The sequence below is a fragment of the Typopeltis vanoorti genome, chromosome 2 (assembly GCF_054136105.1).
Source record: "Typopeltis vanoorti isolate ZY-2024b chromosome 2, IOZ_Tvanoo_1.0, whole genome shotgun sequence".
Taxonomy (NCBI): Eukaryota; Metazoa; Arthropoda; class Arachnida; order Uropygi; family Thelyphonidae; genus Typopeltis; species Typopeltis vanoorti.
In genome coordinates this window covers 30,711,483-30,736,540 of record NC_143550.1, presented here as the reverse complement: position 1 = coordinate 30,736,540, position 25,058 = coordinate 30,711,483, and the positions used below count along the sequence as shown (strand labels likewise).

At 34.8% G+C, this 25,058-nt stretch overlaps 1 protein-coding gene across 1 annotated transcript in view; it reads left to right on the top strand.

The window, feature by feature from the left end:
• The window catches only part of gry (trafficking protein particle complex subunit 11 gry), a 550,052-nt gene that overhangs the window by 293,457 nt on the left and 231,537 nt on the right, over positions 1–25,058 (top strand). Inside the window, exon 17 of the mRNA XM_090404214.1 lies at positions 4,961–5,022. Coding sequence (XP_090260340.1) covers positions 4,961–5,022 — 62 coding nt within the window. The remainder of the gene's footprint in view (positions 1–4,960; positions 5,023–25,058) is intronic.

Here is a 25,058-nt window from a genome sequence, read left to right as displayed (position 1 = left end):
CTGTTGGTTCTCTGCATTCCTTAAAAGATTACATGGAGGACTCATCCAATTATCTAGCTTTGATTCTCAAGCAGTCTATGCCTAGAATGGAAGAAAATTCATCACCATAACCTGAAATATGAAAGGGTTTTTTTTTAGAATCTGTGTCAACCAAGACTTTCTCTGAATGTGTTGCTTTCTCTAAAAGCCTCAAAAAAATTCCTCCACTTCTTCCTTATTAAAACCTTCTGTGGGTGTGACCATAGGCACAAATAAGTCTCATTGTACAATTCTCCATTGTGATATTTCCTGATAGGAAGAGTGTCCATAGAGGGCACTCTTCCTATCAGGACTTTACACTTTGTTCAGTTCAATTCCACTATATTTTTCATTGTTTGTGTATTTCATGTCTGTGACAGAGATGAAACATCATAAAATTCCTGACATGTAACCTCAAGGGATGTACAGGTTATGATAGTACTAAGATCATGTTGTTACTTGATGACAAATACTCGTGGAAAGGCTTAGATGCTGGTTTTACATTCTTACTAAATAGCTTAAGGAAATTACAACGTACAATTGAATATACATTAAAATAAATTTTAATACACTTCCAATATTTATGACAAATAGTTGAGAAATCATTAGAATGTGACAAGAATCTGTAGTTACATTTTATAGTTTTGTAAAAAAAAAAACATATGACAGAGTGCCAAGAAAAAAGCTTTTCAAAACACTACATCATCATCAAAGTCCTTCCATGTACCCAAAGGGGTATACAGCATATGATAGTACTACATGAAAAATTTACATCATTACTAACTTCCTATCAACAATTTTCCTATAAATCAATCTGTTACCTGTCAAGATGCCAACATTATCAGATCTTATATTTCTATCTTCTAAGGCATGTTTTACCATACCAATGCACCTATATCTTGGCCCTCCTCTGGGTCTTTTTCCTGCCAACCTGGTAGAGAACTCTTGTTTTGCTAATCTTTCTTCTCCTATTCTGTTCAAGTGACCTTGCTACCTGTGATTAGCTCTGCTAACACATTCCTGGATGCTACCAATGTGAAGTTCTTTCCTAATATCCTCATTTTTAATATGGTATTGCCATTGATGCCATCTGTTCATGCACCTGATCTTTCTCAGGACTCTCATATCCGTTCAGTGTTTTACTTCTAACCCAGCTCTCAGATCCATAAGTTAAAATTGATTTGAACGCTGTCTTGTATACAACTAATTTAATGTTTTGACTAATTTCTTTCTTATTCCATATAAATTTATTCAGTTGACTTCCTACCATACCAGCTTTGTTAATTCTGTTGTCTATTTCCATATTTAATTTACTATCTTCATTAAAAAATGGTATTTTAAGTAGCTGAAGTGTTTAACTTGTTCTATAGGTTCTCCATTCACAATGCAGTTGATATTTTCAATGTTTCTGCCTATTTTCATTGTCTTTACCTTGTTATTGCTGACCTTCACACCATATCTAGAACAACAGTTATTCAATTTAGTCAGGGAATCTTGCAGACTTGTAGCAGATTTATTTAGAAGTTTAACATCGTCTGCATAAAGCAAAGAGCTAACAATAACATCTCCAATTTTGATATCAGATTTAATACCACTTTCCTTCATAATGTGATCCATATAAATAATGAATAACAGAGGGGATAATGTACATCCTTATCACACTCCTGATTTTACCTCAAACCATCTTCTTGTACCTCCTTCAAGTCAAACTGCTGACTTATAGCTTAAACAGATACTGTGAATTGCTTGATATAATGTCCCATTGACACCATACAATTGCAGCGTTTTAAATAGCTTCTCTCTCTCTTGGCACCTTGTCATATGCTTTTTATAGATCTACAAAACTTAAATACAGATCTTTGTTATATTCTCATTATTTCTCAACTATTTGTCGTAAAGTGAAAATCTGATCATGACAGCCTCTATTTGGCCTGAATCCCGCTTGTTCTTCACTAAGCTTCCCTTCTGCAATCCTTCTTGACTGTTTCTCAAGTATGCTTATATTAATCTTACCAGAAACACTCAGTAGAGGAAATACCTCTGTAATTTTCACATTCAGTTTTATTTCCCTTTTTATATATGGGTACTATGAGAGGTTCTACTCAATTATCTGGAATTCGTCCCTCTGTCCAGGATTTTTGAACTATGTAGTGCAGCCACTGTAAGACTTTTATACCTCTATACTTGAGCATTTCCGGTCGAATATCATCTACTTCAAGGATATCTTTTTCTGCAGTTTTCATGTCCCCTTTATCATCTCTAATTCCTTTTACAACACTCTTTCCTCCATTTCTGAACTTCTTCAACAACCTCCCGAATATCTTGCCAACTTCTTTATATTTATTTTCAATCTTTTTACGAAAGTCTTCCAATTACTTTTATTTAGCTAGTTTTGTTTTACACAGTGTTTAGCTTTCTTACGTTTGCCTCTGTATTCTCTAAAAGCACAAGCTAACTTATTTGCCAGGAACTTTAAATATGCTTTCTTCTTTTCCTTCATTGCCTCTTTAACTTACTGTGTTAAAGAGGCAGTGAAGGAAAAGAAGAAAGCATATCTAAAGTTCCTGGCAAATAAGTTAGCTTGTGCCCTTAGAGAATACAGAGGAATTCTCTGAGAATGCCTCTGTATTCTCTAATCAGAAAATGAGAACTCCACCATGGAGTTCTGATTTTTCTCTCCTTGCAATGCCTCTCTGGCTGAATCAATGTTTTCTTCATGGCTTGCCACCGAACCTTCAAGATTTGGTTCCTGTTCTCAAACTCTTTCATTTTTATCTTGAATGATGTTTATATATTTTAGTCTACAGTTCACATCTGAGAGCTGCTGAACTTTTATTCACTTTAAAACTTTCTTACATGTTCTTCTTTTTAATATGAAATTCAATTTTATCCTGCTCAAGACTAAAAGGTAATCACTTCGAATTTCACATCCTCTGTTCACTCAAGTGCCCTGCACTAGGGAGAAAACATCGCTATCTACGATAACATAGTCATTGAGACTTTTTTTGTTCCTTGCCTCTTCTCTCCATGTGAATTTGTGCACATTTTTATGTTGGAACATTGTGTTAGTACAACCAGTCCATGTATTGAGCAGAAATCCAATAGGTACTTGCGATTATTATTAACTTGGCTCTTTTCTCCAAATTGTCAGACATACAAAAATATTTTTGTATGTCTGACAATCATTTCCCACTCTGCTATTTAGATCCCAACAAGGACCAACTTTTTATTTTTCGTTGTGTCAGTTGCTTTCTCTAAAACCTCAAAAAATTCCTCCACTTCTACCTTATTATAACCTTCTGTGGGTGGGACCATAGTTACAAATAAGTCTCATTGCACAATTCTCCATTATGATATTTGCTCATATCACTCTACTTGATGTGGCCTGCCATTCAAGATGATTAGCCTTGTGTTTAGTGTTGAATAATTATGGCTACTCCTTTTTTTCTTTGATTGTCATTTCCTGAATATAACATTTTGTATTTATTGCTCAGAAAGCTCTCACCAGTTTTTGTCTTTTTTTGTTTCAGTTGTACATATCACCATAATAGGGACCATTTCTTTGCCATTCAAGCTTCTTATATTGATAGTACCAATCTTGAACTCTGGTGTTGTTTAGTTGGGATGTGTTTTAGAATTTGTTACAATAGCTGACTTTTTGCAGTTTGCCCTGGTTTCCCGGATGGATAAAAAAAAAAGGGGGGGGGGGCTTGTTTAACCTGGTGACAATGTTGTACCATCATTTTATATCATGGTTTAAGTCAATAAGAATTCAATTTGGTCAGCTAAATCCAAAATTGCTAGCTCATTCTCGTTTGTTCAGTATCCAGGTGGATACCTAACAGGTTGCACCACGAGAAGGTGAGGATTGGATATTAGGTCAGGAGTCCTGGTCGGTTCTTCACATTCCTTTAATGGCTATGTAGAGGTCTCCTCTCAGTTATATAGTTTTGAACTTAAGCAGCCCCATTTAAAATGTTAACGCTATGTTCATTTCATTAAACATTCAGCATGATTTTTGAATACCATCTAAGACTAAATATAAGATTATCTAATTACTATGTTCTAATGCTATAGATCACAGCAGTACCTGGTTAAGTAGTTATTGTTTCTGTTGTATATTATAATGTACTGGTACTGATAAGTTTAATATTAATTCTGATAACACTGCAAAAAAATACTGAAATATTTAAGTGTGCATATAGCTATTAATAAGTGACTTATTTTGAATATTTTAGTGTGTTGTAATTACCATATTCTGCAATCCCATGTTAGAGAAAGTAACATTTGTTACTATTAATGAAACAGTTATCAAAATTAGAGTGGAGTTGTATACAAAAACTAATTTTAGCATTATCATTTTCATTGGTTACTTTGATCTGCTGCTGAGATCAGCAATCCATGACTCTTTCAGTAATATTTTTTAGCTATTCAGATATTAGTTTTATTTTATTTTTTTATTTTAATGAAAAGAATCAGAGATTACTGTTGCTATTATCATTAATAAAAAAATCAAATTAATATAATTAAAATTCAGATGTAATATTTTTACATGTTAATGTAAAAACACGTGTGTGTTTTTACATTAACATGCTTGATCACACGCTTTAAATCAGAAATATCACACTGTGTTTTTTCTGTTATTGTTGACCTTTTTCAGGTACAGTTGTGAAAATATTTGATTCAATGCCACTTTTACCAAAATGGCTCTTCATCGGAAAAAAAAAAGTTGCTGACAACATATGTCTAATGTATTTATAAACAACAAGAAAGTAGTCCAACTGCTGATATTTGTTAAAAAAAAAAAATCTTATTGTGTGAATGTTTGACCATTTCTCTTATGAAGCATGAAGATTAGGGTTACTGATATTAATTAAAACACTGAATCAGTATAAATTAATGTAATTGTTCTGTGAGTTTTGTGTCCTTTAACTTTGCCAAGGGGTTCAGTGCAGTCAAGAAGAGAAAACTTCGATACAAAAAAGTGTTAATAATGTTTTAAATGTGAGTAAACTTATATAAGACTATTTTGTAGAGTAAGAGATTTTTATATTTTATAGTCTTTACTGTATTATTAATTTCTGTTTCACATAAATGAAATTGAACCACTGATTGCTTGAGTAATTTGACTAACGATTGCATATCATTTGCTAGCTGGATGCAGATGTTTCACCCTACATTTGCATTATATGTTTATGAAGAAGATGTCATCAATAAAGAAAAAAAAGAGTCGAATTGAATTATACAGAAAAAATTGCTGGAATTTCAGCAGTGTCCATAATATCATTAGTTATTAACAGTTGTTAATAGTGTGTCTCAATTTTGCAACAACAGGTTATGGATTTGAATCCCACTGCAGCATATGTGTTATAGAAGCTAGTGAAAATCTTTAAGTAGCAGTTGATTTTCATCACCAGATGTGTGACCATCTTGCTTATTGGAAGCCTGAATTAGTTTGAATGTGTACTATGGATTTACAGATTATCCATCCATCCACGGCTAATGTGCTATCATTAAAAAAATTATGAAATATATTTTTAAATAAAATTATAAAAATAATAATTTGTATATCATTAATACTTTCTAACTATCTGCTTGTTATTAATTAAACATTAATTAAACTTCAGACTGGAACTGACAGTCACTCACAGGTTATGATGAATCTGTCCCAATAATACTATTAATAGTTTCACAAAACAAAATGTTGTATCACTCGTAGTTTTCCAAAGTTTATATATAAAGTGGTTTGTTTTCTTAAAAGAAAAAATATTTTTGAGTAACTTTTAGATATTAACATTTTCATTTTTTGAGGAAAAGGGGAAGTAGAATATTCTATTTAACTTATAATTTTTTTTCAAGTCAAATGTAGCTAGCAAGTTGTTCATCTCTGTCACATCAGCTAGTAAACGATCCACAAAAACATTTTCTTTTATTTAATTCCCTGAAGTATTATCTCCATGCTTTCCTGGTTTCATGTAGGCTTGTCAGTTTTTGGACATTCAGAAGATCACTCATTTTCTCTCTCTGTCTCTCTCTCTCTCTCTTTCCCCCTCTGTCTCACACTCAGTGGATATTTTTAATTTATACATATAGATTTTTTAAGGAAAATCACTTGTGACTATATAGCCAAATGTTAAATTAGAATATAACTAATTTATTTTTAAAGGCAGTACTAGTTTTGTATTTCTAGAAGACTTCATTGGGTACATAGTACATAGAAGAGAAAAGAGATATACAAGAAAAACATTACTTTGGTACATCACTAAAGTTCTAAATTATTAATGGATTGCTCACATTAGAATGGATTCACAGATTAACTGCATTTTGTTCTTGTGCACAAGGATGTGGTTTCAAGATTGCCTTAGCTGAATAGCAGAGGAGTAACAATCAGAAAGGTTGTAGCTGAGGTTGACATTAATGTGAACAGGATTTAGTGCAATTTCTGTTGATTACAAGATTTGTCTTTCAAGTTCAGCATAGCATTTGTAAATAATTTTGGATCTGTCCCAGTTTACTGAGTGTATAGTGGACTGATAGTCATTGGGATTAGAAGAATTAAGCACATGACTGGATAAGGCCATGGTCCTGGTTCTACCCTAGGTGATATCTCTGAGATGTTCTTCGATGCAAAGCTCGATTGATTTATCTGTTTGTCCATAGTATGGGGAATGACAGTCACACCAAAAACGGTACACACATGGATGATTGTTATGTTTAGGTTTTCCTGGATGAAGTCAGGATTGAAGCTTTCTTAAGGAAGTGAAAGAAAGTTATCTTAAGAAAGCTCCCCCTTAAGGGAGCTTTCTTAAGATAACTTTCTTGCTTTATTGCCTTAAGAGATTGCCTTAAGAAAGCTCCCTTAAAGGGAGCTTTCTTAAGGCAATCTCACTCCCTTAAGAAGCTTTCTTAAGGGAGTGAGATTCTTTTTTAAGGTAGAATTAGAGGTTGATATACAGAATGGTGATATAACTTTTCACATCATTACTCTCTTCTGTATGGTGTCTAGAAGGATTAAACAAGAGTATAGAAATCATCTGCTTAGGATAACAGTTCTTCTGAAATCTTTAAAGGTACCTGTGGCATGACTGTAAACAACAAATTACACAATAACCACAGTAATTAACTTTAATGAAATGAAAGTACAGATGTTTCATACTGAAAACAACAGTACATCATCGGTGCATGAAACAAGCAAATCAAAGAAACAGGAATGCAAGGTACATGCAACAATCGGTTTACCAATTAAAAACCGTTGCTGCATACTAGAAACTAATATATTAATAAACAATATTATTAAAACTATTTTTGATGGTTACATAAAATGAGAATCTCCCAAACTTTTGGGGGGGAGAGACAATCATTCCGATTCAGATTTGGCCGATGTAAAAGGGCTTTGCAACTTTCTTTGAAAAGGCATTCATATATAAAACTGTTTCTATGGAGAAGATGAGCTTTAACCCACTGGATACGTCCCATTGTGTTTAGTGTCAGTACTATGTTGTTCCAGACCAGACTTTTGAGGTTTCATATATTCAGTATAATACTGATGTTCATTAATGATGTTCTATATGGATCACATTTGGAAAATTCATCACAGGAAGAATCATTGACAGACAGTTCTTTGCAGGGAAAATTTATTGCAAGAAAGTTAAAATAATATTGTAATAATACAAATATATGATAAACTAATGCAAAACAATTGATATTTTAGAAAATATAATTCCTGTCTGTATTTCTATATTATTTATTTAATTAGATTTTATTTTATTTTTTATAGTATTATGTAGAAAGTAAAATTGATATTTTGATCACTGATTGGCAAGTTCCTAATTTCGGTTTATTTCTTAAAATATGAATCTCCCCCCCCCCCCTTCTTACTTAGATACTGCAGACTCTTTAAATGGGATATTAATGCTTTGCAAAAGTGTGCTAGAGTGGTTAGGGAGAATGAGCTCCAAATTTAAGAATATTTATTTTTGTAACCTTTCACTATGGAGAGCCTCATTGATTATGTTTTTGTTGATAGTGATATCATCATGCTCATTCGAAATACAAGAGTGTGTACAGAAGATTTGAAATTAGAAATAATCATTACTTACTATTAAGCATGATAAGAGGTGATATCACGTTGTAAAGAATGGTATGTAAGAAAGTTTTAAAGAGAATTAAAATACAGCAGCTTTTACGAGTAACATGAACCAAACCTTGGAGTTTCAGTGGAAAACTCTAAAGAATACCATCCTGCAAGGAAAGAAAAAATAAAAACACCAGTTTGGACACAAGAAGTTGTAAAAGCAGTCCTGAAAAAGAAGAAATCTTATCAAAATTTCCTTGCAAATAAGTTGGCAGATTCCCAAAAAGAATGCAGAGATAAGAGAGGTAAACTATGTGGGAAAGTTGCTAAACATAAGTCATGAGAAGACTTTGGTAAGCATATGGTAAATACATATTAGGAAGGTGGCAAAATGTTCTGTAGGCTATTGAAGAAACTTAGAAATCAAGGAAAAAGTACTGTAAAAGGAATCAAAGATGATAAAGATGACATGAAAACTGGAGATAAGGATATTGTAAAAATAATCATATTAAAAAATTCTGAATATTTTTACGTATTAATTTTGCTTGTTAGTTTTTGTTTTCATACACGCAGTGTCTGCACTTGTGATGTGCTCGTTATGAAAATATTATATTAGAAATAACATGTAAAGAAGTAAAAATATTGAAGTACTTACTAATTGATTATTTGTATTATTTATAAGAAAGTTTGTTGTATTTTTAAATGTTGAATTTTGTGTTTATGAAAGACTTTCTTCAGCGCTGGTGGATACAGCGAGTCAGCCATATTATTACAATGCGTAGTTTCTGACGTTGTTGAAGTGCGCATGCTCCCGGAGTGAACTTGATGTTTGATTGACAGCTGACAAGAAAAGCGTTGCGTATCCAAGTTACAGTGGTAAACAAGTTAGCGTTCGGAAATTTTTTTAGAACACTGGCCGAGGAATATTCAAGTTGGAAGGAACTTGATTTTTTGTGTGCGGCAGTTAAAAGGAAATTTTATATTGTATTCCGAAAAAGGAATAGTGGAAATAATATGTTTCAAGAAAGAATAAGTACAGAAGAAAAAGGAAATCTTGAAACTAAGTTTTTATAAACTGGCCGAGGAATATTCAAGTTGGGAGGAACTTGATTTTTTGTGTGCGGCAGTTAAAGGAAATTTTATATTGTATTCCGAAAAGGGAATAGTGGAAATAATATGTTTCAAGAAGGAATAAGTAAAGAAGAAGGAAATCTTGAAACTAAGTTTTTATAAACTGGCCGAAGATATATTCAAGTAGGAAGGAACTTGAATTTTTTGTGTGCGGCAGTCAAAAGGAAATTTCATATTGTATTCCGAAAAAGGAATAGTGGAAATAATATGTTTCAAGAAGGAATAAGTACAGAAGAAAAAGGAAATCTTGAAACTAAGTTTTTATAACTGGCCAAGATATATTCAAGTAGGAAGGAACTTGATTTTTGTTTTGTGTGAGGCAGTAAAAAAGGGAATTTTAAAGGGATCCTAAAAAATGAAGTACAGAACCTTGTAACTTCTGGAAAGAGCCTTAACAGGAAGAGAATAAGACTATGAACATTTTTTTTGTGATTGTAAAAAAAAGGTGTTTTGTCTTAAGAGTAAGTTTATATTTTTAAATAAGGCCTTGGATCCATATAATCTGTAATTGTAGTTATGTATTTTTACTAGAAGTGTATATATGTTGTTTTAAGTTTTATTAAATGTGTTTATTTTGTACTTGGTGTTGAGTCAATGATTAGCTGGATTCTGAAAAAGTGAGTTAAAGTCATTGCACCAATTGGAGTGAACTCTTTGTGCAAATATAATAACATATAGGGACACTCGGAGTCAAAAATAAAAATAATTGTTAGTAAATGAAATATTATTTATAATACACATTATAAATAACTAATGGCGCAGTCGCCTACAGGATAAATAAATTCATTAAATATTAACAATGGCGCAGTCGACGACAGGATAATTGGTTATGACTAAACTATTTTAGAATCCAAAAGGCAAATCTTGACTCAAATAAAAAAAAATGGCTACAGAAAATAGTAATATTAGTAGTAAAGTTCCTTCAGTTAATGATGAAGAATTTTTTAGGTTAATAAATCCAACCTTAGTAATACCTTCTTTCTCAGGTGATAGTAGTGAAAGCATAGAAACATTTTTTAGGTATGCAGAAAAAATTAAAGATTTAGGAAATTGGTCAGATTTTTACTTGTTAATTATACTTCGTAATAAATTGTTGCGAAAAGCAAAAACATTCTTAAACACATCTCCTTTACTACGAGATACTGACAATTATGCAACCTTTAAAAGTTTGCTAATATCAGAATTTTCAAATGTAAGAGAATTAGGGCCTAACATTTGGAAGATTCAACAGTGTATCCAAGGTAATAAGGAATCTGTTTCTGAATATTATCATAGATTGTGGACCATTGCTCATGGATTTAATATTTCATCTGAAGAGAAATCCTCTTTAGAATGGTTGCTCTTTAATCAATTTAGGCTTGGCCTCAAGGATAATTTAAAAGAAACAGCGTATAAGAAAAAAGTTAGAAACCTTGAACAATGTTTTGAGCTTGTTAAAGAAAAGGAAGAAAGATTAAGAGATATTTTTCATTCCTCAAGCAATAAGCAAGTAAATTGTTTTCAGCATAATCAAACTCATTCTTCTAGCATTGTGGGTACTGATAAAATGAGAGAAGAAAAGCTTCAAAAGGGTAAAGCTGAAAATAAAAAGAAAAAGTCTAAGGAAACTTCTGTGAATTTTACTAAAGATATTCCAGAATCTGATTCCAGGGTAAAATTACATGATTTGGAAAAATATGAGGAACTGAAAACATTTCTGAGTGAAGAAATAGAAAGACAACAGAGACCCATAATACAAGGACAGGAACTTCTGTTTAAGATGATGTCGGATTTAACAATATCAAAAAATCTTACAGATAATCAATCTTTTTCTTGTAAATCTGATGGCATTGATAGGAATAAAGCATCTCATAGAAGATACATTCCAAAATGTTTTAGATGTAATAAACAGGGTCATTTTGCTAAAGATTGTTATGTTAGAGATAGATCTTGTTTTCAAAATAAGAAATCGGAGAATAAAAGTAAATCTGGAATTAGTTATTATTCCAATATTATACTGGCAAGGACAGAAATGTCAAACTATTCACTAAACATGGGTAAAGCCAAAGACAGCTATAACCATAAAAGAAAGTTTGATGTAGCATTAGCTCCTTATGCTAATGAAAGTAATCCTTTAACAGTATTACAAGGATTTATTGAAGATGTACCTTGTGATATCTTACTTGACACAGGTGCACACATTTCACTCATTTCTTATAGCTTATTTAACAAAATTAAATCTCTAATTCCAAATGATATTTCAGTTTTAAGCAATCCAATTAAATTAAAAGGAATATTTGAATCTGAAATTTCAGCTTATAAGCAAATCAATGTCTTTATTTCAATTCCTTGTTTTCCATTGAAAGTTTCTCATTCATTAATTGTTCTTCCAGAATCTTCAAATCCAAATGTACAAATAATATTTGGAATTGATTTTCTGAAACGTCATGGGTTTGTGTGTAATTTTATTGATAATACAGTATCATTGTGTGGAATAGAATGTTGTTTGGATAGGAAATCAGGTGACAGTGGAAAATTAGAGCAGTCTCCTGAAGTTTTTCTAGATACTAGTGATAGTGATCAAGTATTTAATATTGAAACTCTAAAAAATAAGGATCCTAGTATACAAATTTGGGAAAAGGATAAGATTATCCAAGCTCAAAAGGATGATCCCATACTAAAAACTATTTATGAGGCAGTATTGAAAGAGGAAACTCAACTAGATGCATTTTTGAATCTGGATAACTTGTATTTAGATAAAGATGGGTTACTCTTATCTAGACAAATGGAAGATGGAAAGTTGAAGGTGAAAATATTGGCACCAACTGAAATGATTCCTTGGATTATGTATACTTTCCATGATTCTGACTTAGCAGGACACCAAGGGTTTTCTAGAACTTTGGAAAGAATAAAGGATCGTTACATCTGGAAAGGTATGAAGAGTGATATACTCACGTATGTCAAGTCATGCCATAAGTGCCAAATAAGATCCCCTTTTAGAGGAAAAGCTCCTTTACAACCATTTCCAATTCCAACTAGACCATTTCAAGCTGTTGCTATTGATGTAGTAGGTCCTCTACCAATTACTAAAAAAGGAAATAGGTATATTCTAGTAGTCATAGACATGCTAACTAGATTTCCTGAAGCAGTATCAATGAAAGACCAATCTGCAAAAACTATTGCAAGAAAGTTTTTGAATATGATAGTTTGTAGATATGGAACTCCTCAGACCTTACTTTCAGATCAAGGAGCAAATTTCACATCTGAACTATTATTACAGTTATGTAAATTGCTTAATGTTAAGAAGATTTTTACAACACCTTATCATCCGCAATGTAATGGTATGTGTGAAAGACTAAATAGAAACATAAAGCAAATACTTTCAAAGTTGGCAAACACCAAAATGAATGATTGGGATACACATATCTCTCAAACATTATTTGCATGTAGGTCTGCTTTTCATTCTGCTATCAAGGAAAAACCATCTTTTGCATTATATGGTTTTGACCCAGTTTTTCCTAATGAACTTGTTTCAGTTATTCCAAATACAGGATACAGTGATATAAATGAATATTTAGAATTAGTAATAGATAAGTTTTCCACTACTCATAGACTAGTAGGTGAGATAAGTAAATTAAGTGCTCAGAAAACTAGACAATATATAAATCGCTTTAGAAAATATAAATCTTTTGTACCAGGTGATTTAGTATTGTTAGATGATAAATCTAGTATTAAAAGAGTTGGGAAAGTTTTTTAGAACACTGGCCGAGGAATATTCAAGTTGGGAGGAACTTGATTTTTTTTTGTGTGCGGCAGTTAAAAGGAAATTTTATATTGTATTCCGAAAAAGGAATAGTGGAAATAATATGTTTCAAGAAAGAATAAGTACAGAAGAAAAAGGAAATCTTGAAACTAAGTTTTTATATATGGGTACTATGAGAGCTCTACTCCAATCAATAGGAATTCGTCCCTCTGTCCAAGCCTTTTGAACTGTGCAGTGCAGCCACTGTACGACTTTTATGCCACCATACTTCAGCATTTCTGGTTGAATATCATCTACTCCTGCTGCCTTTCTACATTTCAAGCCTTTGATGGCTTTTTCTCCTTCAAGTATGGATATGTATTCCTGACTATATGCCTGTTGAGTGTTTTTTTACCACTGCGCTATCGCTGCTTGTTTCATTTAGCAATTTTTCGAAGTAATTACTCCATAATTCAAGGATATCTTTTTCTCCCGTTTTCATGTCACCTTTATCATCTCTAACTCCTTTTATAGCACTCTTTCCTCCATTCTAAGCTTCTTCAACAATCTCCAGAATATTTTGTCACCTTGATATTTATTTTCTATGTCCTCCCATGACTTTTGTTTAGCTAGTTTTACACAGCGTTTAGCTTTCTTACATTTGTCTCTGTATTCTCTGAGAGCACAAGCTGATTTATTTGCCAGGAACTTTTGATATGCTTTCTTCTTTTCCTTCACTGCCTCTTTAACTTTCTGTGTTCACATTGGAGTTCTGATTTTTCTATCCTTGCAGACAACCTCACCAAATGCCTCTGGCTGAATCAATCAATGTTTTCTTCAAGGCTTGCCACTGAATCTCCAAGGTTTGGTTCTGTTCTCAAACTCTCATTTTTTCTTCAATAACTGTTGCGTATTTTAGTCTACAGTTCACATCTGAGAGCTGCTCAACTTTTATTAGCTTTAAAACTTTCTTACATGTTATTCTTTTTAATATGAAATTGAATTTTATCCTGCTCAAGACTAGTGATCACTTCCAATTTCAAATCCTCTGTACACTCTGGTGTTCTGCACCAGGGAGAAAACATCACTATCAACATAGTCAATGAGATTTTTCTTATTCCTTGCCTCTTCTCTCCTTGTGAATTTGTGCACATTTTTATGTTGGAACATGGTGTTAGTAATAACCGGTCCATGTCCTGAGCAGAAATCCAACAGGTATGTGCCCATTATTATTATCTTTGCTCTTTTCTCCAAATTTTCCCAATATTTTGGTATGTCTGACAATCATTTCGTACTCTGCTATTTTGATCTCCAACAAGGACTAACTTTTCCTTTTTCATTGTGTCAATTGCTTTCTCTAATGCCTCAAAAAATTCCTCCACTTCTACCTTAGTAGAACCTTCTGTGGGACCATAGGCACAAATAAGTCTCATTGTACAATTCTCCATTGTGATATTTGCTCATATCACTCTACTTGATGTGGCCTGCCATTCAAGATTGATTAGCCTTGTGTTTAGTGTTGAATAACTATGGCTACTCCTTCTTTTCCTTGATTGTCATTGCCTGAATATAACATTTTGTATTTATTGCTCAGAAAGATCTCACCAGTTTTTGTCTTTTTTGTTTCAGTCACCCCCTAATATGTCGATCTGGTACTTATCTAATTCCTCAGCTAGCTCCATTTCTTTGCCATTCAGGCTTCTTATGTTGATAGTACCGATTTTTAACTCTGGTGATGTTGAGTTGGGATGTGTTTTCAGATTTGTTCCAGTAGCTGACATTTCGCTGTTCGCCCTGGTTACCTGGCGAAAACAATGGGGGCCTTGTTTAACCGGGCGACACCCCAGCCATCATGAAATTTTGTCATGTTGTACCATCATTTTTTATTTTGGTTTAAGCCAATAAGAATACAATTTGGTTGGCTAAATCCCAAATTGCCAGCCCATCCTTGTTCGTTCAGTATCCAGGTAGATACCCAACAGGGTGCACCAAGAGAAGGTGAAGATTGGACATTAGGTCAGAAGCCCTAGTCGGTTCTCTGCATTCCTTTAAAGGCTATTTGGAGGTCTCCTCTCAGTTGTACAGCTTTGACCCTTAAGTACCCCTCTGCTATATCATTAATATACAAATTAAAGAGGAATGTTCCTAGTACTGAGGTACATTCTGAGGTTCTGAGGTACATTCCTCAGGGTTCTGAGGAATGTACCTCAGAACCCTGAGGCACTCAACTAGTCACCCTCGTTTACCTTTATTCCACTCCACCATAAACCACCCTTTAATGTCTGTCTGTCTCCCTATAAACTGTATTCCTGTCCACCCAGTTATAACTGGGATAATTTTAACTGTATTCCAGTTAAAATTAAAATTCCTGAATTTTAATTTTAACTAACTTTTCCAATACTTTAATCACCATTTCAGAGGTACTAATTTGTCTGTAATTTGCTACTTCTGTCTTGGAGCCACCTTGATGTAATGGAATTATCTTTTCCTCTTTCCACTGCCTCGGAACCTTGCCAGAGTTTAGACTTGGATTGAACAACTTCGTCTGGGTCCTGTCAGTTCACTTGCAGCACATGCATAGACATACTACCCAAAGTTGTATATTCACATTGATATTTTTCAATATACTAAGTACCCAGACCATTATACTGCTGCCAAATTTCATGGTCAGTACAATACATTCCTGTAAGTATCATTCACCTGGCTTCTGCAAAGTCCAGACACACCCATTCGATTGCCAGTTTGTGAACCATGATTCATTGATCCACAGTCTAATGATGGTGGTGTTCGCACCAATCCAGACAACGCTGGGCACTGGTAGGTGTAATTAACAGCTTGTGAGCCACAGCATGACCATGAAACTCAAGAGCTAACACCTCCTGGCAAATAGTTCTGTCACTAGTCCATTCCAAAGCTCATGTAGAAGTTATTTGCGATAGTTGCTAAGCTGACTGACAATTTACTATGATAACATGCTTGAGAGTTCACCGATCCCAATTTGTCAGTTTCTTGAGTCGTCCACTTCAGGGAAGGGATTTGATGGTTCCATCACATTTCCACTTCATGATAACCTTGTTGACAGTGGACTAGGGCATATGCAATGTGGCAGAAATCTCTCAGACCAAATGGCAGAACTTGTGGGATCTGACTACCATAACACTTTAAATGGACCCAAATTTTTTCGTCCGCTGATCCTGATGACAAAGAATGTCTACACTATTAATGCCCACGTGTTATTCTTATATGGCATTGCAGACGTGTATCTGTCATGCAGCGTAGAGCTATGGTATGTCTAGACACTTTTGGCAAAATAGCGTGTATCCCCAGATGATGAACTTATATGAAGGTCGAAACATTGGAGAATTAAAGTTGTTATTCTTAATATGATAGTAGTGTCCATAATTGTATCAAAATAAATGCTTATCGCCGTGTAACATTAAAAGAACAAAAAGAAAATTTTCCTATGATGTTTATGACCTCCCTGAAACTTTTTCATAGTTTGTATCCAAAGGTGGATAATGTTAAGGCTTATATACAGGCCACCATATCACTTGCCTTCAGTCCTTTTGTGATTGGGTTGCCATCATCGTTTCCCTTTTTGATCATTAACAATATGTCATTGAGGATGTTCCTCTCAGATTTGTCTGCTGAGGCCATAACTCCCAAGGATTCTGTTGCTTTTACCTAGTCTTCCTATACATATTAATGGCCATTTGTTATGAACTTCCATAGTTTTACTGTAAAACAGCATACATAGTTCCTATCTTTCATTTGACATTCCCTGTAGTGCTCAAATGATCCAAACTTCATTATTTTCCATAACCAATGTTTCAAACACTGACCTTAGTGAATTTTCATTGCTATCAAAACATAGTTTTGACATCAATGAAATTCTTAATTCTTGGTGGAAAAATTCAACTTCATTTATCATTAACATTGATAATAATCAGATCTCCAGTCAAGATAAGATTTTGCATCTCCAAGACCATCATGCGCTTTCATCTTTTTTCCTGGCATAAATACATTGCATTCATATCCTTCTCAGCCTTCAAAAACATGGTGCCTCTTCCATTCAAAACACTACTTCTCATTCTTAAACTTATAACATAAATTCTAATTTCAGCCCAGTCTTAGAATACTGTTCTAACATTTGTGTATGGTACTTTGACAACCTTCCTGAAGACGTGTGATGTTATTCACAAGGCATTCCTTTTAATAAATGACCCCTCTCTCAGAAACTGAATTCATCACTTTTTGTGATTGAATTCAATCTGTGAAATTTGATTTCTGTTTCTGTCTTTTGTACTTTTATAAGAGCTATAAATTTATTGGTCTTTTTTGTTGTTGGATTGATTAAAAAAAAAATTCTCTTATGTTTTATCGAGTGTGATTTGATCACCTTCATTTGATGTTTATTTATTTATTATGAGTAGTATTTATTTATTTTTTTTTTATCAGTAGATATTTATCGTTTATTGAAATTATTTTTGTCAAACACTTTGTTAAAATGGAAGATATGGATTTTATTGCCAAATGTAAAAAACAATTTAAAATGTTTAGAAATTTACCAGAGTTTATGAGAATATAACCTTCTTCATCATCAGAGCTGTAATAAAAGACATAATAAAAGAAGGAGCCCATTCCTTTTATTAAATAAATTGTTTGAATTAAGGTTCATTGGCTTTGCAGCTGTTTTGAATTGTTGGTTCTCATCAGAGACTAGGCAGAAACCCAAAGAGAACAAAATTTCAAAACTTTTTTGAGTTCTTTCTATATTTGGTTATAAAATATGGATGGATCCATAATATCCTCCATTCTTACATATGCTTAATTGAACCCTTTCTTTAGGTTCTGCCTGGTCTCTGATGAGAACCAACAAGAACAGTAAGCCATATATGCCAGCAGGCTTTATATGCTACTTTGCTTGAGCAAAGGCTTGCCATAGTACCAGACTTGCTTTTGGTTGTGTTCTTCCCAAACACTGGGCTGAACCCCAGCCCAGTGTTTGGGAAGAACCTACAGATTCACAGAGAACCAGACAGTGACTCTTTGGTGCACTGACAAGTTTGCAGCTACTGCAGGGTGACCTGTCTAAGGTCATTCCCAAGTTTTTTGGAACTTGGGTCTTTTGAATGGTTGATTCTGCCTGCTCTCTGATGAAAATTCACAATCTAAAACAACTGACAGCCAGTGAAATCTAATTTAAGCACTAATAAAAGGCAACCATATGAGCTCATGGACAGAGTTTGTGTCTTTTAAGTAATGCAAACAAGGCAACTCTGATGTTGAAGATTATATTCTCATAAACTGGTAAATTTGGAAAATTTTTAAGTTTCTTTCTGTATTTGGCTGTGAAATATGTATGACTCTCTAATAAATATCCTCCATTTTAATATCTTACTTATGCCAAATTGAAACCTTTTTGGCTCTATTATTATTATTATATGAGCACCTCCATGGAGTCTGAAGACTCATTGCAGAAGACCCAATCTTCCACACAATCTATCATACTACCTCTACTTGAGCCCATTAACAGACGAAGCCCTTACAACTGAATCTGACAACCCATTCCACTCATTCACAACTCTCCAAGCGAAAACTCTAGACCTCATTCCCCTACTAACCACACCTTTATTCAACTTCCATGGATGACCCCTTCTTCTGGCCCCTCCAGCCAAGTGCTGAAGCATTTCCCTTGCATCAATCCTATAAAACCTTTTAAGCAACTCAAATATTTCTATCATATCCCCTCTTTTTCTCCTATCAACCAACTTCTGCAATCCACACACCTTCAATCTATCTTCATAGGGAACATTCCACAGGCCACCCACCATCTTAGTCACTTGCCTCTAAATCCTCTCCACCACTTCCTCATCCCCAAGAAACCCAGGGACCACACTTGAGCACAGTAATCCAGATGGCATATCGAGGAGGAATATTTATTATAAAGAGAACTTCCTTATCTCTACTTGTTAATGTGTTCTTCAATAGCCAAGTAATCTTATGAGCAACCTTAGCAATATGTCCTCTAAACTTTAACTCTCTCTGTACCACCACCCCTAAATATCTAGCTTCATCTATTTCCTGGAGTACAGTGCCATCAGTATGATACACTGCTTGTAATCTGTTTGTACCAAAATGAATAACTTCACATTTCTCAACATTACACTGATACCCATTAACTCTTCCCATACTGACAGCCTGTTTAAATCACCTGGATTAACTATTACTCTACCTATACTTTAAACTCTATATTATATTTTTTTCTTCAACTTTTACATAAACTATTTATGTAAAAAAATATTTTATGTAAACTATTAAACATGCAAGCTTTTCACTGTTCATAAAATAAACAGCATGCATTAACTTAATAACTTTTTTGGGTGATTGGTATTGAATTTAAATAGTTTTTGAAAAAAAAAATTTGTCAAGTATCTGCAGTTAACTTTGTTTTTTATTTATCATTGTACCGAGAAGTGGAAGGTTAGATAGCTAACTCAATTTCCACATGAAGCTTAGCTGCAGACTACTTCAAACTGCACTTTATACCACTTATATTTAATTAAATTTTTGTTTTCATTTCCTCTAGAGCCTCCGTAGCTCAGTCAGTATAGACAAAACCCTTGGTCAGAAAGACCTGGATTCGATTCCCATCCATGCAATGAGGAACCTTTATCTGGTCTCTTTTGACTAAAGGTGAGTTAGCCGGTCTCATACGGAGGTAGAGGGTTTTTTTCACCCAGAAACTCGGGATTTTCTTTCCTCACAACAGGCAAACTGGTCCGTGAACACACACGGATCTACAGCCATAAAATACATACTTAATCCCTCACTAGGAGGGCTCAACCAGTCTTAAGGGACAGTTGCGTAACGGAGGAACCCCACATGAATAAAATTTCCTTCCGTTTGTTTATTTATTTTTTATCAGTAGATGTTAGTCTAACAGTATGGTTTGATTATTCAAATGAAAGGCAGTATTTTTCTATTTTAAAACGTGCAGGATTTTTAATGTTTGTAAAATAAACTGCATTCGTTGGCTTAATAGATTTTTTCTTGGAGCAGTATAATAAATTCAAAAAAGATAATTCATGAGAGACAACTGCTATATAGTCAGTTAAGATTGTTCTCATATTGAGTATTACTGCATTTTTATTTTTTTGCAGATCTTAAAAGTTTGCCTTGTTAATAAACAATTAGCTACATACAAGTTTCTTTTTTAAGAAACTGTACTTTCTTACTGTTATTTCAACAGTAATTGCATTCTCTAATGTGATAATAAAATCAATTTTATTATTGTTCTACTGAATAAAACATTTCTTGTTATAAGATATACAAGTATCTATTACCCCTAGTATAATTAATCAGCAATTTTTTAACTAAGTATAAAAAATTTTAAGTATAAAAATAGTAATTCTGAAATGTCTAATGAATGTATGCAATCTTTATAAAGCTTGTGAGCAGCCATATACAAAAGAAACCTGTGAATGATCATTTTATCTCTGTTATTACCATAGTACTGTGCTTAAGATCAAAACACCAGTGAAACCATAATAAATTTAATTTAATCCTTTATCCAAGTGTGAGCAAACAAAGTTTGTGCCTGAAAGTATTTTCAGGACTGGGGTAAGGTGGGACAACACCGGGCAACTCGTTGCAAAGGTGGAGCAAGCTAACATCAATCCTATCTCAGTATCTCCCATAATGCACAACACATCTCCTTGTGGATATGTGCCCACACTTGGATAGAGGATTAAACTAAATTTATTATAGTCTAACCAAGTGAAAAATAAACTTTCACCACCAGTGAAACTGTTGGAACATTTGAATGGTCAGCTGACAGTTGCATGTTCTATAAAACTCACTGACTTAAGAATGTAGAATTTTAATACAATCTGTACTCTGCACTGACTATTAAATTATTTCAGGAATTTACAATGTATACTGGAATATTAATTAAAATATACTTTAATAAATACTTCCTATATTTTGGCAATGTCACATTGCCATCTTCATGGGAACATACAACTATGACACATGCACGGAGGCACTACAAAAAGCAAATGAGGCAGAAGAGAGAATAACTAATGCTGTTCCTAGAGTCATGCAGGTGGTGTTCCCTACCGGGCTATATTGGGTTGTCTTCGGTATTCGGCTGAAGTTCTCAAGATGCAACCTTCCCAAATTTGGGTCAGTTTCATGCACCCAAATTTGATGAGGTTTGGAAAGTTTTTTAGAGCTGAGGCTGATTCCATGAACAATCTTTCATATTTAAATGTGCTGTGTATAATAACTTAGCTTTCTTCCAACGTTTTCTGTGGCAGGTGTCCAGAGCATGGTCTGCAAGCCCAGAGTGGCTGTATTGGTGAAACCGGATGTAGTCTTTGTGTTCTGATATCCTGACATTTGCTGTCCTGCCTGTTTAGCCAAAGTAGGACAGTTTACAGCTGCAAGGGACCTGGTATACTCCAGGTAGGTCCAGGGGAAGTTGCTGGTCTTTGGTGGAGCGGATAAGGGATGCCAATTTCTTATATGGTTTGTAACAAGAAGTCAGGTCATATTTTAAGATTTTGGTTAACTTTTCAGAGGTGCCCCATATATAGGGAATGGGATGGATTTAATTATATATTTGGATTAATCCTTTATCCAAGTGTAAGCAAACAAAGTCAGTGCTTGAAGTATTTTCAGGACTGGGGCAACTTGTGGTAAAGGTGGAATAAGTTCTAATCATTTGCCTTAGTATCTCTAAAAATGCAAAGCACATCTCCTTGCAGACATGTATAATGCTATTCATTAAGGGAAGGGCCACTACTCAGACCGGTTTCGACCTTTATTGAGGTCTATTCGGTGGGAGCCAGACCCAGAGGTGGTGATACTAAGGTGGAAGTAATGCAGAAGTCATATCACCATATACCAGTTGCCAAAGGGTGTCAACATCTTATTATTAAAATTCTCTGGATTAGAGATAGTTGATGGAAGTTTTTTCACTCGGCTATGCTGCCAATTATGGATTTAGTGTAATCTTTGTTATGAAGGAGAGAGGGTAGTTGTGGTTTACTGGTTTTGATATATTTTTTGGGGGGGTTGTAGCCATTGGCTAAGAAAGTGTTAAGGACGTGATTTAGTTCAGTTGTTACGGCATTGTCATCTGAACAGATTAATTTTGCCCTGTTATATAGTGTTTTTATAACCCCATATTGTTGTGAGGGGGGGTGGTGGATAGGATTGCTGGCGAATTGCCTGGTGGGTTTTCTGTAGACAGAGAAAGCCAAGGATCCATCAGGCTGGCAAGTGATTAGAGTGTGTAGGAAAGGGAAACTGTTGTTTTCCTCTTTTTCCAAGGTGAACTGGATTCTGGGGTGTTTAAGTGTGTTAAGAAGAAGTGGAGTGTATCTGAGCATTGTGGCCAAATAGTGAACACATCATCAACGTATGAAAATCAACACAGATAAGATTAAAATCATTGTTACAGGCAAAATCCCTATCAGTACAGAGCATATAGACATCAGCAGGGAACAAATAAAACAAGTGAAAAGCTTTAAATATTTAGGAAGCCTAATAACAGAAGATGGCAGAACAAGAGAAGACATAAGATTAAGAATAAACAATGCAAAAGCCCAATTTCTAAGATGAAAAGCATTTTAACAGGAAACCTCAACCTACAGTTGAAAAAAAAAATTAGTAAAGACATTGATATGGAGCATGGCACTGTATGGATGTGAAACCTGGATTCTAGGCAGAGAAAATGTAAAAAGATTGGAGGGTTTTGAAATGTGGTGCCGGTGCCGCATGAACAAAATAAAATGGACAGAAAAAAATCAAACCAACAAGTCCTGAGAGAGATAAATGAAACAAGAACTCTAATTAAATCGATCAAACTTAGAAGGGATAGGTGGTTTGGACATATACTTTGACATGATGGACTTGTGAAAAGAATAACTGAAGGCAAAACAGAGGGGAAAAAAAGAAGAGACAGACCAAGGAAAAGCTTTCTTGACCAAGTCAAAGATAGCACGGGTTTGAGGAGTTATCAGGAGGTTATGAAGAAAGCCAATGACAGAGTGGAATGGAGGAAATTGCTGCTGAGCTACCAGTCCAAAGACTGATGCAACTGATGATGATGATGGTCATCGAAGCCAAACAATGGGTTTTTGTGGGGCTGAGTTTAAGGCTTTCTCTTCAAAAGTCTCCATAAAGAAGTTGGCCAGGAGTGGAGAGAGTGGTGAACCCATGACTGTCCCCTCTGTTTGTAGAATTTTCTTTGCCAAACGAAATAACCTGAATTCATTGTGAACTGAAATGGGGCTGATATATCAGGAGGAAATTTGGCTGAGATGAGGTCTAAGGTTTCCTTGAGTGGGACGTTTATGAATAGGGAGGAGATGTCAAAACTGACCATTATGTCAGTATGTTGGAGTGTGAGGTTTTTTTATACTGGCTTTGAAGTGGGCTGAATTTTTTATGTGTGATGGTGTGTTGCCAGTATAGTGTGTGAGTGCTTTGGCTAAATGTTTGGCTAATTTATATGTGATGGAATCAATGCCATCCACTATGGGACGTAATTTTGGAAGTCCATATATTCGGGGGGGCGGGGGTCTAGAGTTAAAATGTTTGTTTTATAGTGGCCAAGAAATGACCTTCTTAAGGAGCCTTTGGAGTGTTCTAATTTGGGAGCTGGTGGGATTATATTCAATTGGGAGATAGGTAGTACGATCTAATAATAAAGCATTAAGCTTACCTGTATAGTTGGCTCCGCTCCTTAACACGCTTAAATAATCAAGACCCTAGAATCCAGTTCACCTTGGAAAAAGAGGAAAACAACGGTCTCCCTTTTCTTGACACTCTAATCACTTGCCAGCCTGATGGATCCTTGGCTTTCTCTGTCTACAGAAAACCTACACATTCAGGCAGATACATTCACGAGCAATTCCCCCCCCACCTCACAACAATATGGGGTTATAAAAACACTATATAACAGGACAAAATTGATCTGTTCAGGTGACAATGCCCTAACCACTGAACAAAACCACATCTTTAACACTTTCTTAGCCAATGCCTACAACCCCAAAGAAATATTAAAACCAGTTAAACCCCCCCCCCCACCTTTCATAATAAAGATTACACTAAATCCATCACCATTCCCTATATCCAGGGCACCTCTGAAAAGTTAACCAAAATCTTAAAAGAATATGACCTGACTTCTTGTTACAAACCATATAAGTTGGCATCCCTTAACCGCTCCACCAAAGACCAGCCAGATCCCTTGTCCCTTGCAGGTCCCTTGCAGCTTTTAACTGTCCCATTTTGGCCAAACAGGCAGGACAGCAAATGTCAGGATATTATTGGAACCCAAAGACTACATCCAGTTTCACCAATACAGCCAATCTGAGCTTGCAAACCGTGCTCTGGACACCCGCCACAGAATACGTTGGAAGAAAGTCAAGTTATTAATCAGCTAACACCTTTTTATTCCCGTATATACGGGAGTAGGCGAGGCCATTTAGCCCTATCTAACTTTTTGGAGACTGAGTGGGCAGTTCAATCTCCACTGGTACCCAATCAGAGACAGATGGCCCAAGGCTATCACTAATTAAGCGGTACGCAGTGAAGAGAGAAGGCTCAAATGTGCCGCCATCTCGTGGTCCCTAACCTTAACACAATATATTTAATGTCTGAAATAATGTGGGTTCTACGGTCGATTTTCTTGAGTTTACAGGACGAAAAACCCGAGTTTCCGGGAGGAAAAACCTGCTTGCCCGTGCCAGAGATCGACTAACTCGGGAACCGGTCGAAAAAAGGCTTAGAAAAATTTCCTCTAGTCGCCGACTAGACTCGAAACCAAGACTTCCTTCGTGCGGCCAAGCACGGTGGTGTGCAAACGCCACATCCACTGAGCTACACAGGCTCTCTGTGTCAAGTTATTATACTGTAGCAAATTTAAATATGAAAGATTGTTCATGGAATCATCCTCAGCTCTAAAAAAACTTTCCAAACCTCAACAAATTTGGGTGCATGAAACTGCCCCAAATTTGGGGAGGTTGCATCTTGAGAACTTCAGCCCAACAGCCAAGACAACCCAATATAGCCTGCTAGGGGACACTTTTAGCCCTCTAGGAA